Source organism: Suncus etruscus, chromosome 2 (genome assembly GCF_024139225.1).
Source record: "Suncus etruscus isolate mSunEtr1 chromosome 2, mSunEtr1.pri.cur, whole genome shotgun sequence".
NCBI lineage: Eukaryota > Metazoa > Chordata > Mammalia > Eulipotyphla > Soricidae > Suncus > Suncus etruscus.
In genome coordinates, this window is record NC_064849.1 from 136,789,849 (window position 1) to 136,804,055 (window position 14,207).

At 47.0% G+C, this 14,207-nt stretch overlaps 2 protein-coding genes across 2 annotated transcripts in view; both read left to right on the top strand.

The window, feature by feature from the left end:
• The window catches only part of CMYA5 (cardiomyopathy associated 5), a 707,985-nt gene that overhangs the window by 669,333 nt on the left and 24,445 nt on the right, over nucleotides 1-14,207 (top strand). The gene's annotated exons all lie outside the window — the stretch shown is intronic.
• On the top strand, nucleotides 9,288-12,484 carry LOC126001881 (uncharacterized). The gene is given in 4 exon segments (XM_049769085.1): nucleotides 9,288-9,845; nucleotides 10,179-11,083; nucleotides 11,150-12,215; nucleotides 12,422-12,484. Coding segments are annotated over 4 exon segments (2,592 nt in total).

A 14,207-nucleotide genomic window follows, 5' to 3' on the forward strand; every position in this document is an offset into this window, starting at 1 on the left:
ATAGGTGTGCATTTTTGTATTGTGTTTTTGTGTTCCTAGGGTATATCCCTAGGAGTGGTATAGCTGGATCATATGGGAGATCAATTTTCAGGTGTTTTTTTTTTTTTTTTTGGTTTGAATTTTGGGGGTCACTCCTGGCTCTGTGCTCAGAAATTGCCCCTAGGTGGCTTGAGGGACCATATGAGATGCCAAAATTCTAACCACTGTCCATTCTGGATCGGCTGCTTGCAAGGCAAATGTCCTGCCGCTGTGCTATTTCTCTGGCCCCAATTTCCAGTTTTTTGAGGAATCTCCATATTTTCCATAAAAGCTTGGACTAGATGGCATTCCCACCAGTAGTGAATGAGAGTCCCTTTCTTCCCACATCCCTGCCAGCACTGATTGTTCTTGTTCTTTGTTATGTGTGTTTCTGTGGCATGAGATGGTACCTCATTGTTGTATTGATTCGCATATCCCTGATAATTAGTGATGTGGAGCATTTTTTCATGTGTCTTTTGGCCATCTGTATTTCTTCTTTGAGGAAATGTCCGTTTATTTTTTCTCCCCATTTTTTTTGGGGGGCCACACCCGGTGACGCTCAGGGGTTACTCCTGGCTATGCACTCAGAAGTTGCTCCTGGCTTGGGGGACCATATGGGATGCCTGGGGATTGAACCGAGGTCCGTCCTAGGCTAGCACTGGCAAGGCATCTTACCTCTAGCGCCACCGCGCCAGCCCCTCTCCCCATTTTTTGATGGGGTTAGTTTTTTTTTTCTTTTTAAGTTCTGTCAGTGCCTTGTAAATCTTAGATACTAGCCCCTTATCTGATGGGTATTGGGTGAACAGTTTCTTCCATTCTGTGAATGGCCTTTGTATCCTAGTCACTGTTTCCTTTGAGGTGAAGAAGCCTCTCAGTTTAATATAGTCCCATCTGTTTATCTTTGTTTCCACTTCTTTGCACAGTGCTGTTTTCTCCTTGAAGATGCCTTTAGTCTCAATGTCATGGAGTATTTTACCTATATGTTCTTCTATATACCTTATGGTTTCGGTTCTGATATCAAGGTCTTTAATCCATTTGGATTTGACTTTTGTGTATGGTGCATGGTGTTTGATGGAGGTCCAAGTTGGTTTTTTTTTGCATGTGGCTTACCAGTTGTCCCAGCACCACTTGTTGAAGAGGCTTTCCTTGCTCCATTTCTTGCCTCTTTATCAAAGATTAATTGATTGTGTGTCTGAAGAACATTCTCCGAATACTCAAATCTATTCCATTGATCTGAGGGTCTGTCTTTACTCCAATAACTTAACCACATTTTACTACTTAATTTTTTGTTTTGGCTCACACATGGCAATGCCCAAAAATTACTCCTGGCTCTACACTCAGGAATCACTTCTGGCAGTGTTCAGAGGCACATTTGGGGTGCCAGAGGTCATCTTGGGTCAGCAGCATGTAAGGCAAGCATCTTCCCTATCCTCTGTATTATTTCACTAGCCCTTTATTACACTTTTAAAGATTTTAATGCATACAATATATTAATATTAATATTAATAAAAGTAATAATATACAAACACTTTGAACTATATAAAATTTTAGTTGGAAAAGAAATGAAGGAAATTGGAGTGATAGCCCTTCACTATCTCTCTGGCTCAAGAATACATATTTTTAGAAACAACTTTTTGATGGAATAGATTCACAACAATTTGACTGTTAATCTAAAACAGTGCTACACATCGGATTCTCCCTTGTGACAAGAGGAGGGAAGTCTATCTGTGGAATTCAGAAGAGTTGAAGGGTTTGATGAGTATTTCTCTTTTTCTCTGTGCTGGGACTAGACTAATAGTCAGCCCTTCAGATACGAAATTTTCAGAGCCCGGAGAGATAGCACAGCGATGTTTGCCTTGCAAGCAGCTGATCCAGGACCAAAGGTGGTTGGTTTGAATCCCGGTGTCCCATATGGTCCCCCGTGCCTGCCAGGAGCTATTTCTGAGCAGACAGCCAGGAGTAACCCCTGAGCACCGCCGGGTGTGGCCCAAAAACCAAAAAGAAAAAAAAAGAAAATTTCAAACTCTCTCCAGCTCTGCCTGAGACCAACAAACATGTGAGTTCAGTTCTCTGAGAATGTGATTAGTGGAATTGGAGGGTCCAGGTGAAGGCACAGGTTCTCAGATTCACAGAGAACATGAGACTACAGGAAAAGCCCAGAGAGGCAGGCTTGAATTCAGATGAAGAACTGAGGAATGTGAAAGACAGTGCTGAGTTGGATTCAACCAATAGGCTATTTAAAACAATAATTCTTGCATGCATATCCAGGAAAAGAGATCAAGGAATATTCCAATTATTTGGATCTCTCTCTCTCTCTCTTTCTCTCTCTCTCTCATTTCTCTCTCATCTCTCACCTCTCTCTCATCTCTCACCTCTCTCTCTCACCTCTCTCATCTCTCTCTCTCACCTCTCTCATCTCTCTCTCTCTCTCTCTCTCTCTCTCTCTCTCTCTCTCTCTCTCTCTCTCTCTCTCCCTCCCTCCTTTCCTCCCTCCCTATCTATTTATCTTTCTCCCCCCAGGATTGAACCTAGAACTTTTTTACATAATGCACAGCAAGTTGATCTTAGGTCTCAATGAAAAAAAGCAGTGTGTGGGACCGAGAGATAGCACAGCGGTGTTTGCCTTGCAAGCAGCCAATCCAGGACCAAAGGTGGTTTGTTCGAATCCTGGTGTCCCATATGGTCCCCTGTGCCTGCCAGGAGCTATTTCTGAGCAGTTAGCCAGGAGTAACCCCTGAGCACAGCCAAGAGTGGCCCAAAAACAAAAACAAACAAAAGAAAGAAAGAAAGAAAGAAAGAAAGAAAGAAAGAAAGAAAGAAAGAAAGAAAGAAAGAAAGAAAGAAAGAAAGAAAGAAAGAAAGAAAGAAAGAAAGAAAGAAAGAAAGAAAGAAAGAAAGAAAGAAAGAAAGAAAGAAAGAAAGAAAGAAAGAAAGAAAGAAAGAAAGAAAAAGCAGTGTGAAATAGGAAAAAATGTGAAAGCACAAGAACTCCCTGAAAGTTGTATCAGGTTTGTGTGTGTGTGTGTGTGTGTGTGTGTGTGTGTGAGAGAGAGAGAGGGGGGGGGGAAGAGAGAGAGAAAGAGAGAGAGAGAGAGAGAGAGAGAGAGAGAGGGAGGGAGAGAGAGAAACTTCCATCAGTGTTTGCAAAACTTTTTTTTTTTTTTTTTTTTGGTTTTTGGGCCACACCCGGTAACGCGCAGGGGTTACTCCTGGCTATGCGCTCAGAAGGCGCTCCTGGCTTGGGGGACCATATGGGACGCCGGGGGATCGAACCGCGGTCCGTCTCCTAGGCTAGCGCAGGTAAGGCAGGCACCTTACCTCCAGCGCCACCGCCCGGCCCCAGTGTTTGCAAAACTTTGAGAGATGAAGAAGGGAAGTACATAGAGGGCAGCAGGGAGAAGCCTTAAATAAAATTGAGTAAAAGGACGAAATTTTAATTCCAAAGAATTTGGTTTTTTTCGTTTGTTTGTTTGTCTTTCGTTTTTGGGTCACACTCAGTGTTGCTCAGGTTCTGAGCTCAGAATTACTCTTGGCAAGCTCCAGAGGACCATATAGGATACAGGGGATCTAACCCAAGCTGTGCTATCACTCAGGCCCCTGGCTTGGTTTTTAAAGTAAACTGAGGGCCTAAGAGATAGCTCAAAGAATTGGAGAACACTAGGGCCAGACTGATAACACAGCAGTAGGGCATTTGCCTCACACACAGCTGACCTCGGTTCAATACTGCCTTCCTATGTGGTCCCCCGTGCCTGCCAGGGGTGATTTCTGAGAGCAGAACCAGGAGTAACCCCTGAGAGCTGCAGAGTGTGGCTACAAAAAAACAAAAAGCAAAACAAAAAAGGGATTGGAGAACATGCTTTGTATGCAGGAGCCCTGGGTTTAATCACTGGCAGTCCTCGCCATCTGAGCACTGCTAGAAGAGATCCATGACCACTGAAATGAGAATTCCCCAGCACTTACTGAGCAATGGCTCCAAAATCAATAAAATAAATCCATAAAATAAAATGCACTATACTGAGAGGACATTTACAGCTGGAAGCAGAGACTAAACTGAGCTCAGTGATCTAATCAAACATTGTCAGAAATGTCTAACAACACAGCAAGTTCTCTTGCTCATAGAGAAAAAAAGAAATGTAAGTTTTAAGTAATGGTGTTGTGCAGCTGCAGAACCTGGCAGGTAACCAGATGGAAGAGTGAAAAAACAGATGACAGATGGCCACTCACAAATGGAAACTTTGCTAACCAGAGTTGAAAAGATAAAGGTCATTCCCAGCCCCAACCTGGCGCTGAGTTGGCTAGCTTGACATGGATGAAAAAGAGAGAAGTTGAAAGACAAATCTTGCTTACTGCTTAAAGCCCAAGTACTCGTTTAGAGAAATTGTTCCAGGAAGATTGAAAACGATAGCCACAGGGACTGAAGAGGTAGCACAGCGGTAGGCGTTTGCCTCGCATAATGCCAACCCGGAACGAACCTGGGTTCCATCCCTGGCATCCCATATGGTCTCCGGAGCCTGCCAGGAGCAATTTCTGAGCATAGATAGAGCCAGGAGTAACTCTTGAGTGCTGGTGGGTTTGGCCCAAAAAATAAACAAACAAACAAAAAAGTAGTGAAAATAATCACAGATGTGGGGCCAGAGAGATAGCATGAAGGTAGGTCGTTTGCCTTGCATGCAGCAGGTCGGTGGTTCAAATCCCAGCATCCCATATGGTCCCCCCGAGCCTGCCAGGAGCAATTTCTGAGCGTAGAGCCAGGAGTAACCCCTGAGCGCTTCCGGGTGTGACCCAAAAACAAAACAAAACAAAAATCACAGATGTTTCCATGTACACACAGAATGAGCTTTCAAGAGAGGTGAACATTGTATTAAAGTGTATATATAGATCAAAGACAGTCATTGGATAGGGCTAAGGGGATAGTACAAGGTAGAGACCTTGCTTTACATGTAGCAGACCCTGATTCAATTCCTGGCACTTTGTATGTCCCCTGAGCACAGCCAGTAGTGATTCCTGAGCTTAGAGCCAGGAGAAAGCCCTGAGCACAGTAATGTGTGGGCAAAACAAAACAAACAAACAAACAAAATAAAACAACTTCTCCAAACAATAGGTTGATGAAACACAAGGGGATTGGAAAGAGTTATAAGCTCTGAAAGGATATAAACTCTGAGTTGTTCCCCATACCACACTCTATACATCTTCCCCTTTGGTTGTTTCTTTTTGGGGGGTGGCCACACCCACCTATGCTTAGGGGTTTGCACTGAACAATTACTCTTGGCAGTGGTCGGGGGACTAATGGGATACTGGGGTCAAACCTAGGTTGGTAGAGTGCAAGGCAAAATCTCTACAAGCTGTACTAGTGCTCCAGCTTCCCTCATGCTGATATAGGAAAGAAGAAGCAAAGATTTTGGCTTCTAAGGGTAAAAGAATTAAACACCAGTGTAGGAGGCAAGCTGCCTCAAGAGGCAGTTCTCTTGAATTCAGAGCAGGAAAAGGCCCCGGATTAACAGCTATTTAAGTTACAGGAACTTTCTTTCCAAAGAAACCTCCCCTCTCTTCGTGGTGCAGCATTTATATGCACATTCAGCTGACTCAACTTCCAGAATCAGGCAAAACAAAGATCATCCTGATGTACCAGCTGACAGTGGTGGCTGTGGGACTACTGGCAAGAATGAACATCTGATTTATTTGTGGACTGTACTTGGACTATTATCCAGACTGTGAATGGAGGGTTTGCGTGTCAAACTGTCACCCTCGGAACCCCTTCCCTAAACTTTGAATTCTGATTGTGCTTCACAAGATTTTTCACTTACTGAGGTGTGAGTATTACCTAAGGTGAAACAACCATAAATGTTGATGTTAGACTATAGTGTGCCTTTGCTTAGAGATGACAGTGCTTTGGCTTCTGTATTCTGCTTGCTTAAGAAAGTTCTGCAGTTTTGAGGTGGAAAAGACTATTTTTTGGGGGGGGGGGGGCTCACACTGGCAGCACTCAGGGGTTACTCCAGCTCTACATTCAGAAATTGCTCCTGGCAAACTCAGAGGACCTTATGGGATGCCGTGATTCGAACCACTGTCCTTCTACATGCAAAAAAAAAAAAAAAAAAAAAAAAAAAAAAAAAAAAAAAGGGCCGGGCGGTGGCGCTGGAGGTAAGGTGCCTGCCTTGCCTGCGCTAGCCTAGGACGGACCGCGGTTCGATCCCCTGGCGTCCCATATGGTCCCCCAAGAAGCCAGGAGCAACTTCTGAGCGCATAGCCAGGAGTAACCCCTGAGCGTCACAGGGTGTGGCCCAAAAACCAAAAAAAAAAAAAAAAAAACAAAAAAAAACACCTACCTCCATGCTATCTCTCCAACCCCCGGAAAATACTATCTAAACTAGAACCCCTAACCATTGTGCAAGGGAGGATGATTCCTCTCTGTGGCAGAGACAAAGGGGAGAATGTAAGAATCAAGATTCCCTCACCAAGTCCATGATAAGGAACTCTAGAGTAAGACAAGCCCAAAACCTAGTAAACTGTACTTTTTCACTCCTAGCTGAAGGCAGAGAGAGTTAACTCAGAAATAAAACAAAATTTGGTGCCCTCCAAGAATAAGAAAGTACGGGTTGAGTGAACTTGGAATGTTCTATCTAAAAAGGCTCCCTTAACAGCCAGGGTCTAAATCAGTATCCCCCAACAACCAGAGTTTGAATCAGAGTATCTCCCCACCACCACCACCACCAACCAGGATTCAAATCAGAATATCCCTTGACAACCAAGGTCTGAATCAAACTATCCCTAGACAACCAAGGCTTGAATCAGAATATCTGTAGACAGCCAAGGTTGAACCAGGGATTAATTAAAACATCTCTACAATGAAATGATTATACTATTACTGCCTGTGGTTTCTATATTAACTGCTTGAAGATCTGACTCGGGGTCCTTGCCAAGACTTCCTAGTTGGATGAGGCTCAGACCTTGGTTAACCAAATAAACTCCCTTTTGCACCTGGCATTATCTGAGGTGGTCTCTGACTCTCAGCGTCAGGTGTCAACTTGAACCCTAACAATATGTCCTTTTTGTGGTTGTTGTTTTAGATTGTCTTGGGGTCACATCCAGCAGTACTCAGGAATTAAACCTGGTATCAGAGGGAGCCTGTGGTGCTAAGGATCAGATGAAGGCTCCCAAATATTTTGTTTATGTTCCTGTTCTTTGAGCTGTTCTCTTGGACCCTGAGTTATATCCTTGTCATATATGACTTAAGATAGAGGTGCTGGGATGTCCCGACCCCCAAACAAGGTCTTGTAAGGCCCTGTCTGCAAGCCAAAGAGAGAAGCTAAAGGAGAAATTCAAACTGTGGGCATTTTGATCTCAGACTCCCAACTTTCAGAATTGTGAGAAAATAACTCTCTTGCTATTTAAGCCCCAAACAAAAAAGTGCTTTTGGAAAACCGCAATTTTTCAAAGCCAGGGAATGTTCCACAAGGATTCTAAGAACAAATTTCCTAGACATGTTTGAGAATCTAAAGTTGCTCTTTTAGGACACCCTTTAAAACCAATGAAAGCCTCTAAAGAGGCCCTTTCCAGCCCTCAGGAAATCATGACCTCTTATCTCAAGGCTCTAAATGTGCTTCTGTGAGCCTGTCTGGCAATGTCCTCAAGCTGGCCTGCAGGGGCCACTTAAGTGTCTGAATAAGTCTCTCTTTTCTGTATCTTGATGTCACTCTATCAATCTAGTCACAATAATCATGAAGACCTCACATGTTATTCCACAAAAATCAATCTATCAATGTAGTGAATAAAAATAATAAAACAGGGGCCGGGAAGGTGGCGCTAGAGGTAAGGTGTCTGCCTTACAAGCGCTAGCATAGGACGGACCGCGGTTCGATCCCCCGGCGTCCCATATGGTCTCCCCAAGCCAGGGGCGATTTCTGAGCTCATAGCCAGGAGTAACCCCTGAGCGTCAAATGGGTGTGGCCCAAAACCCAAAAAAATAAAATAAAATAAAATAATAAAACAAATGGTATAGATTTCTTTCCCTCTTTCCTTCTGTTTGCTGACATGGTGGTTGTAACCAAGAGTTACACACATGGTTGGTGATGGGGTTTGTGCATGGGGCACAACATTGTATTTAATGTTTCAGAATAAGCATTATTAATGCACTTTACTAGATACTTTTTCTCTTGGGGGTGCTGTTTATACTGAAAAGGAATAAGATCCATGCCGGGTTTTACTTAGATCCATGCCGGGTTTTACTTAGATCCATGCCGGGTTTTACTTAGATCCATGCCGGGTTTTACTTAGGTTTTACCCAATGATCCGCGCTATCGAGCCGGAAACCCTACCTCACCAATGGTTTGCGTTACTGTGGCGGAAGTCCCGCCTCTACCCCTACCTCACCCAATGATCTGTGTTACCATGGTGGAAACCCAGCCCTCAAGGAAGTGCATCATTCTACTTCCTTCTCCTCCCATTTCCCATCTTATATAAGGGGTAACCAGCCGTAGCACGAGGTCTTTCTGGCTTTGCTCTGTGGGAGGAGGCTGTAGACCCTGGTACCAGAATAAAAGAATCCACCTAAGCGTTTGCTTGAGTTGGTTTCCCTTCATTTCTCCGAGACGGAGCAGAATTTGGAATCCTCGGACCGGACATTTTGGCGAGCCAGCCAGGAGATACCAGATCTGCCCGGAGCGGGGGTAGTGAACGGACCACTCGGTGGGTTCTAATTAATGTAGCTTGTGTTGTTGTGTGTTGTTGGTTGTAACTTGTTGTGAGTAGAAGCTAGCACTGTATCTTGTATCTTGTGTTGTTGGTTGTAACTTGTTGTGAGTAGAAGCTAGCACTGTATCTTATGTTGTCGGTTGTAACTTGTTTCGGGTAGAAATTGGCAGTATACTTTATGTTGTTGTGACTGGATGTGCATCAAAAATGGAAGTAGGGAAATGGTAGGGTGACCGAGGACCTGAGAGTCCCCACTCGAAGTGGATACCGGGTGGTAGTGAATTGACGAGTTCAGAAACTATAGGTCACGACCCTGGAGGGCCCCCAGGAGTTCGAGTTTGCAGCGGGGAAGACGTTCCCCAGGCTGCTGTGGTGAACCTTATTTCTATTAATTAGAGGTTTCTGTTTTTGAGTTTTGCTCCTCTGTTCTGTCTTGTTCCATTGTAGTTGTGTCGTGTAAGTGTGTAGGTTCTGTAGACGTGTGTTGGCTTAAATTCTTTGAACTCTTCTATCCTCACCTCCTTTACCCCCCCCCCAAATCTTTTCCTCATCAACTCCTTTGATTTACTGTTCTCATTATGGGACAGAAGCAGACTACTCCTTTGTCCCTCACTCTGGACCACTGGTCAGAAGTGAGGACTCGTGCACAAAATCGTTCCCTAGCCGTGAAAAGGGGCAAGTGGCAGACATGCTGTGCTGCTGAGTGGCCAGCCTTTCAAGTTGGATGGCCAAAGGGGGGGTCTTTTTATATTTCCTTAGTTCGCAGAGTGAGAGACATCGTGTACCGACCGGGGCCGCATGGACATCCTGATCAAGAACCCTACATTCTCATGTGGGAGGACCTCTGTACCAGTCCCCCTGACTGGGTGCGGCCATTCCTCCCCCCCCCTAAACCTTCTTCTTTACAGCCGCTTTTGGAGCCTACGATCCTACCCATGAAGGAGAAAAGGGGATCGGAGTCACAGCCTAAAGAGGAGCGAGCTGTGCCCCGCATTTACCCTGACACTACGGACCTACTTCTCTTTGAACCCCCCCCTTACAACCCATCTGCTCGCACCCCTTCTGCTCCAGCAGGGGAGGCGACTGCAGAACCCCGTTCCCCATTAAATCTCTCCTTAGCTTCCCAGCCTTCCCACGTGCTGCAGGGGGCTGGGGGAGGAGCAGCTTCCCACGTGCTGCAGGGGGCTGGGGGAGGAGCAGCTTCCCACGTGCTGCAGGGGGCTGGGGGAGGAGCCGCTTCCCATGTGCTGCAGGGAGAAGGGGGAGGAGCAGCTTCCCACGTGCTGCAGGGGGGAGAGGGAGGAGCAGCTTCCCACGTGCTCCAGGGGGCTGGGGGAGGAGCAGCTTCCCACGTGCTGCAGGGGGCTGGGGGAGGAACAGCTTCCCATGTGCTGCAGGGGGCTGGGGGAGGAACAGCTTCCCACGTGCTCCAGGGGGCTGGGGGAGGAGCAGCTTCCCACGTGCTGCAGGGGGCTGTGGAAGGAGCAGCTTCTCACGTGCTCCAGGGGGCAGGGGGAAGAGCAACTTGCTTGCCTCCATCATCCCCAGAGTCCTTGCCGGATGAGAGCCAGCGAGCAGGGCCAGCTGCGGGAACCCGCAGCAGGCAAAAAGATTCGACATTTGGAGCTTTGCCAATCATGCCGCTGAGGCCAGTAGGGCCCATGATGGACGATGGGAGGGGAGGGGAGATGCCTGCCCTCCAGTATTGGCCCTTCGCCACGTCTGACCTTTATAACTGGAAGCTTAACCATCCCTCTTTCTCTGAAGACCCCACTAGGTTAATTAATCTTTTAGATTCTCTGATGAACACCCACCAGCCTACTTGGGACGACTGCCAGCAGCTGCTTCGTACCCTGTTCACTACTGAAGAACAGGACCGCATTTTGGCAGCAGCCCGGAAAAATGTGATAGGACTAGATGGCTTGGTGACAACCAGACCTGATGTTATTGATGACTCTTTCCCCTTGCGGAGACCGGATTGGGACCCCAACACATATGAAGGTAGGGGGAATCTGTCCACCTATCGCCAGACTCTCATGAGAGGTCTCCGGGAAGCGGCTAGAAAGCCCACAAACCTAGCCAAGGTAAAAGAGGTAATACAGGGACCCGATGAGCCTCCCGGGGTTTTCCTAGAAAGGCTGATGGAATCATATAGGAGGTACACTCCTTTCGATCCAACCTCTGAAACTCATCAGGCTTCAGTCATTATGGCTTTTGTAGGACAGTCAGCAGCAGATATTAGAAAGAAACTCCAGAGGCTGGAGGATATCCAGGGAAAGACTTTACAAGACCTAGTAAAGGAGGCTGAGAAAGTGTTCAGTAAGAGAGAAACAAAGGAAGAAAGAGAGGAGCGACTAGAAAAGGAAAGAAGAGAGTGGCAGGAAAAGAGAGACAGGGAAAGGAAAGAAGCAGAGGAGAAAGAGAGAGAAGAGAGAGAGAGGAGGGAAGAACGGAAGGACAGAAGAAGGAATAAGGAACTGGCAAGGGTCTTGGCAGTAGCAGTAGACAGATCTAGCACAGGTCAGAAAGGTAGGGACCTGGGCCCACGAAGACGCCGACCCCTGGACAAGGACCAATGCGCTCGCTGCCGCCAGAGGGGACACTGGGCTCGGGAATGCACCCAACCCCCACGATCCCCTCGTGGCACCCAACCCCCACGATCCCCGCAACCTTCAAGGACCCTGGCCCTTGAATCTGAATAGGGGGGTCAGGGCTCCAACCCCCTCCGGGAGCTCAGGGCTAAATTTAAGGTGGAGGGGACTCCCATAGACTTTGAACTTGACACAGGGGCAGTATACTCGGTCCTAAAGAAACCTTTGGGACCCCTCTCTAGTAAGCAATCCTTAGTACAAGGAGCAAATGGAAGTAGCTATCGTTCCTGGACTACTTCCCGGACTATGGACTTGGGGAAAGGAGAAATCAAGCATTCTTTCCTGGTCATACCAAACTGCCCCTCACCTCTAATGGGACGAGACTTGCTAACCAAACTCAGAGCCCAGATAACCTTTGAAGAAACTGGTCCAGAAATTGCTTTTCTTAATCCCAGTGTTCAACCACTTACCACCTCCGTCCTGACCATCAGGGCTGAGGATGAATATAGACTGTTTACAGATGACCCCTTGCCAGTTGAAAGCCAAGACACCGACTTTTGGTTAAGACTAGTTCCAGAAGCTTGGGCCGAAACTGCTGGACTGGGGTTGTCTACCTTACAGGCTCCAGTAGTGGTAGAGTTAAAAACTACTGCTGTCCCTGTGAGAGTTAGGCAGTACCCCATGAGTCAGGAAGCGAAGAAAGGCATAACTCCTCATATCCGGAAACTTCTCCAACAAGGGGTCTTAGTAAAATGTCAGTCAGCCTGGAATACTCCATTACTCCCAGTTAAGAAGCCTGGAACTGGGGACTATCGGCCAGTACAGGACCTAAGGGCAGTTAACAGTCAGGTGGAAGTCATCCATCCCACTGTGCCAAACCCATACAATCTCCTCAGCACCCTAAGTCCTGAAAGAGTATGGTATAGTGTATTGGACTTAAAAGACGCTTTCTTTTGCCTGTCTCTACATCCAGCCAGTCAACCCTTATTTGCTTTTGAGTGGAGTGATCCTGAGGCAGGAATTTCAGGCCAACTAACCTGGACCAGATTGCCTCAGGGATTTAAGAACTCCCCTACCATCTTTGATGAGGCCTTGCACCAAGACTTAAGTCTCTTCCGCAGCCAGCACCCCCAGGTAACCCTGCTCCAGTATGTGGACGATATTTTACTTGCAGGAAAAACTGAAGAAGATTGCAAGCAGGCCACCCATGACCTGCTGAAGGAACTTGCTCGGCTAGGGTATAGAGCATCAGCTAAGAAGGCGCAGCTGTGCCAGAGAGAGGTGACGTTTCTGGGATACATGCTACGAGGGGGAAAGCGATGGCTGACGGAGGCCCGGAAGAAGGTCGTGGCACAGATCCCTGCACCTACTACTCGCCGGCAGTTACGTGAGTTTCTGGGGACGGCAGGTTTCTGCCGCCTCTGGATCCCTGGTTTCGCCAACTTGGCAGCCCCACTGTACCCCCTCACAAAAGGGGATGCCAAGTTTGAGTGGACCCATGAATGCCAAAGGGCGTTTGACTCTATCAAAACAGCTCTGCTCACAGCCCCAGCCCTGGCCCTCCCTGATGCTAGCAGGCCTTTTACCTTATATCTAGAAGAGAAAGGGGGAATGGCAAGGGGAGTGCTGACACAGACGCTGGGTCCGTGGAAAAGGCCGGTTGCCTATCTATCAAAGAAACTAGACCCAGTGGCCAGTGGGTGGCCTAAATGTTTGAGAGCAATAGCCGCAGCTGCACTTCTGGTAAAGGATGCAGATAAAATTTCCTTGGGACAAAAGCTGACTATAATAGCCCCTCATGCTCTGGAAAGTATAATTCGACAGCCCCCCGACCGTTGGCTCTCAAATGCCCGTATTACCCACTATCAGAGCATCCTTCTAGACAAAGGCAGAATAACTATCGGCCTACCTGTGATTCTCAACCCGGCCACCCTGCTCCCTGAAGAGTCAGAGACACCAGTGTTGCATAACTGCCAGGATTTGCTGGCCGAAGAGAGTGGGCTGAGAAGGGACCTACAGGACCAGCCATTAAAGAACCCTGATGTCATATGGTACACAGATGGGAGTAGTTTTCTCCAAGATGGAGAGAGACGAGCTGGGGCTGCAGTGGTGAGTGACCATGACGTTATCTGGTCCAAATGCCTGAAAGAGGGGACCTCTGCTCAGCGAGCTGAGTTGATAGCCCTTACCAGAGCACTAGAAATGGCAGCAGGAAAAAGGGCAACCATCTACACAGATAGCAGATATGCTTTCGGAACTGCCCATGTCCATGGCGCTATCTACCAAAGGAGGGGACTCCTGACATCTGCAGGAAAGGAAATTAAACACAAAAAAGAGATATTGCGTCTTTTATCTGCTCTTCTCCTACCCAAAGAACTGGCGATAGTTCACTGTCCAGGTCATCAAACGGGAAAGGAAACCGTCGCGTCCGGAAACAGAAGAGCTGATGAAGCAGCAAAGGCAGCAGCATCCCGCATGAAGGAGATCCCTGCACTTATTGTTACTGAACCTGACAACCTCCCACCAGTGTCAACAACTGTAGACTCCCTTTCTGAAGAACCAGAGGTAAATCAGTATCTGAAAACTCTTCACCAACTCACCCACTTGGGGGCCAGAAAAATGATGGAGTTAATTAAGGAATGGCCTCGGGTACCAAAACCAGAGAGGCTAAAGGAAATGGCCGAAAAAATTGTAAGGTCCTGCCAACCCTGTCAACTGGTAAATGCCTATCCTACTAAAATGGGAACCGGAAAGAGACTGAGAGGGGAGAGACCAGGCCAACATTGGGAGATTGATTTCACTGAAATCAAGCCTGCCAAATATGGACTAAAGTATTTGCTAGTCTTTGTAGATACATTTTCAGGTTGGGTGGAAGCCTACCCATGCAAGAAGGAAACAGCCCAGGTG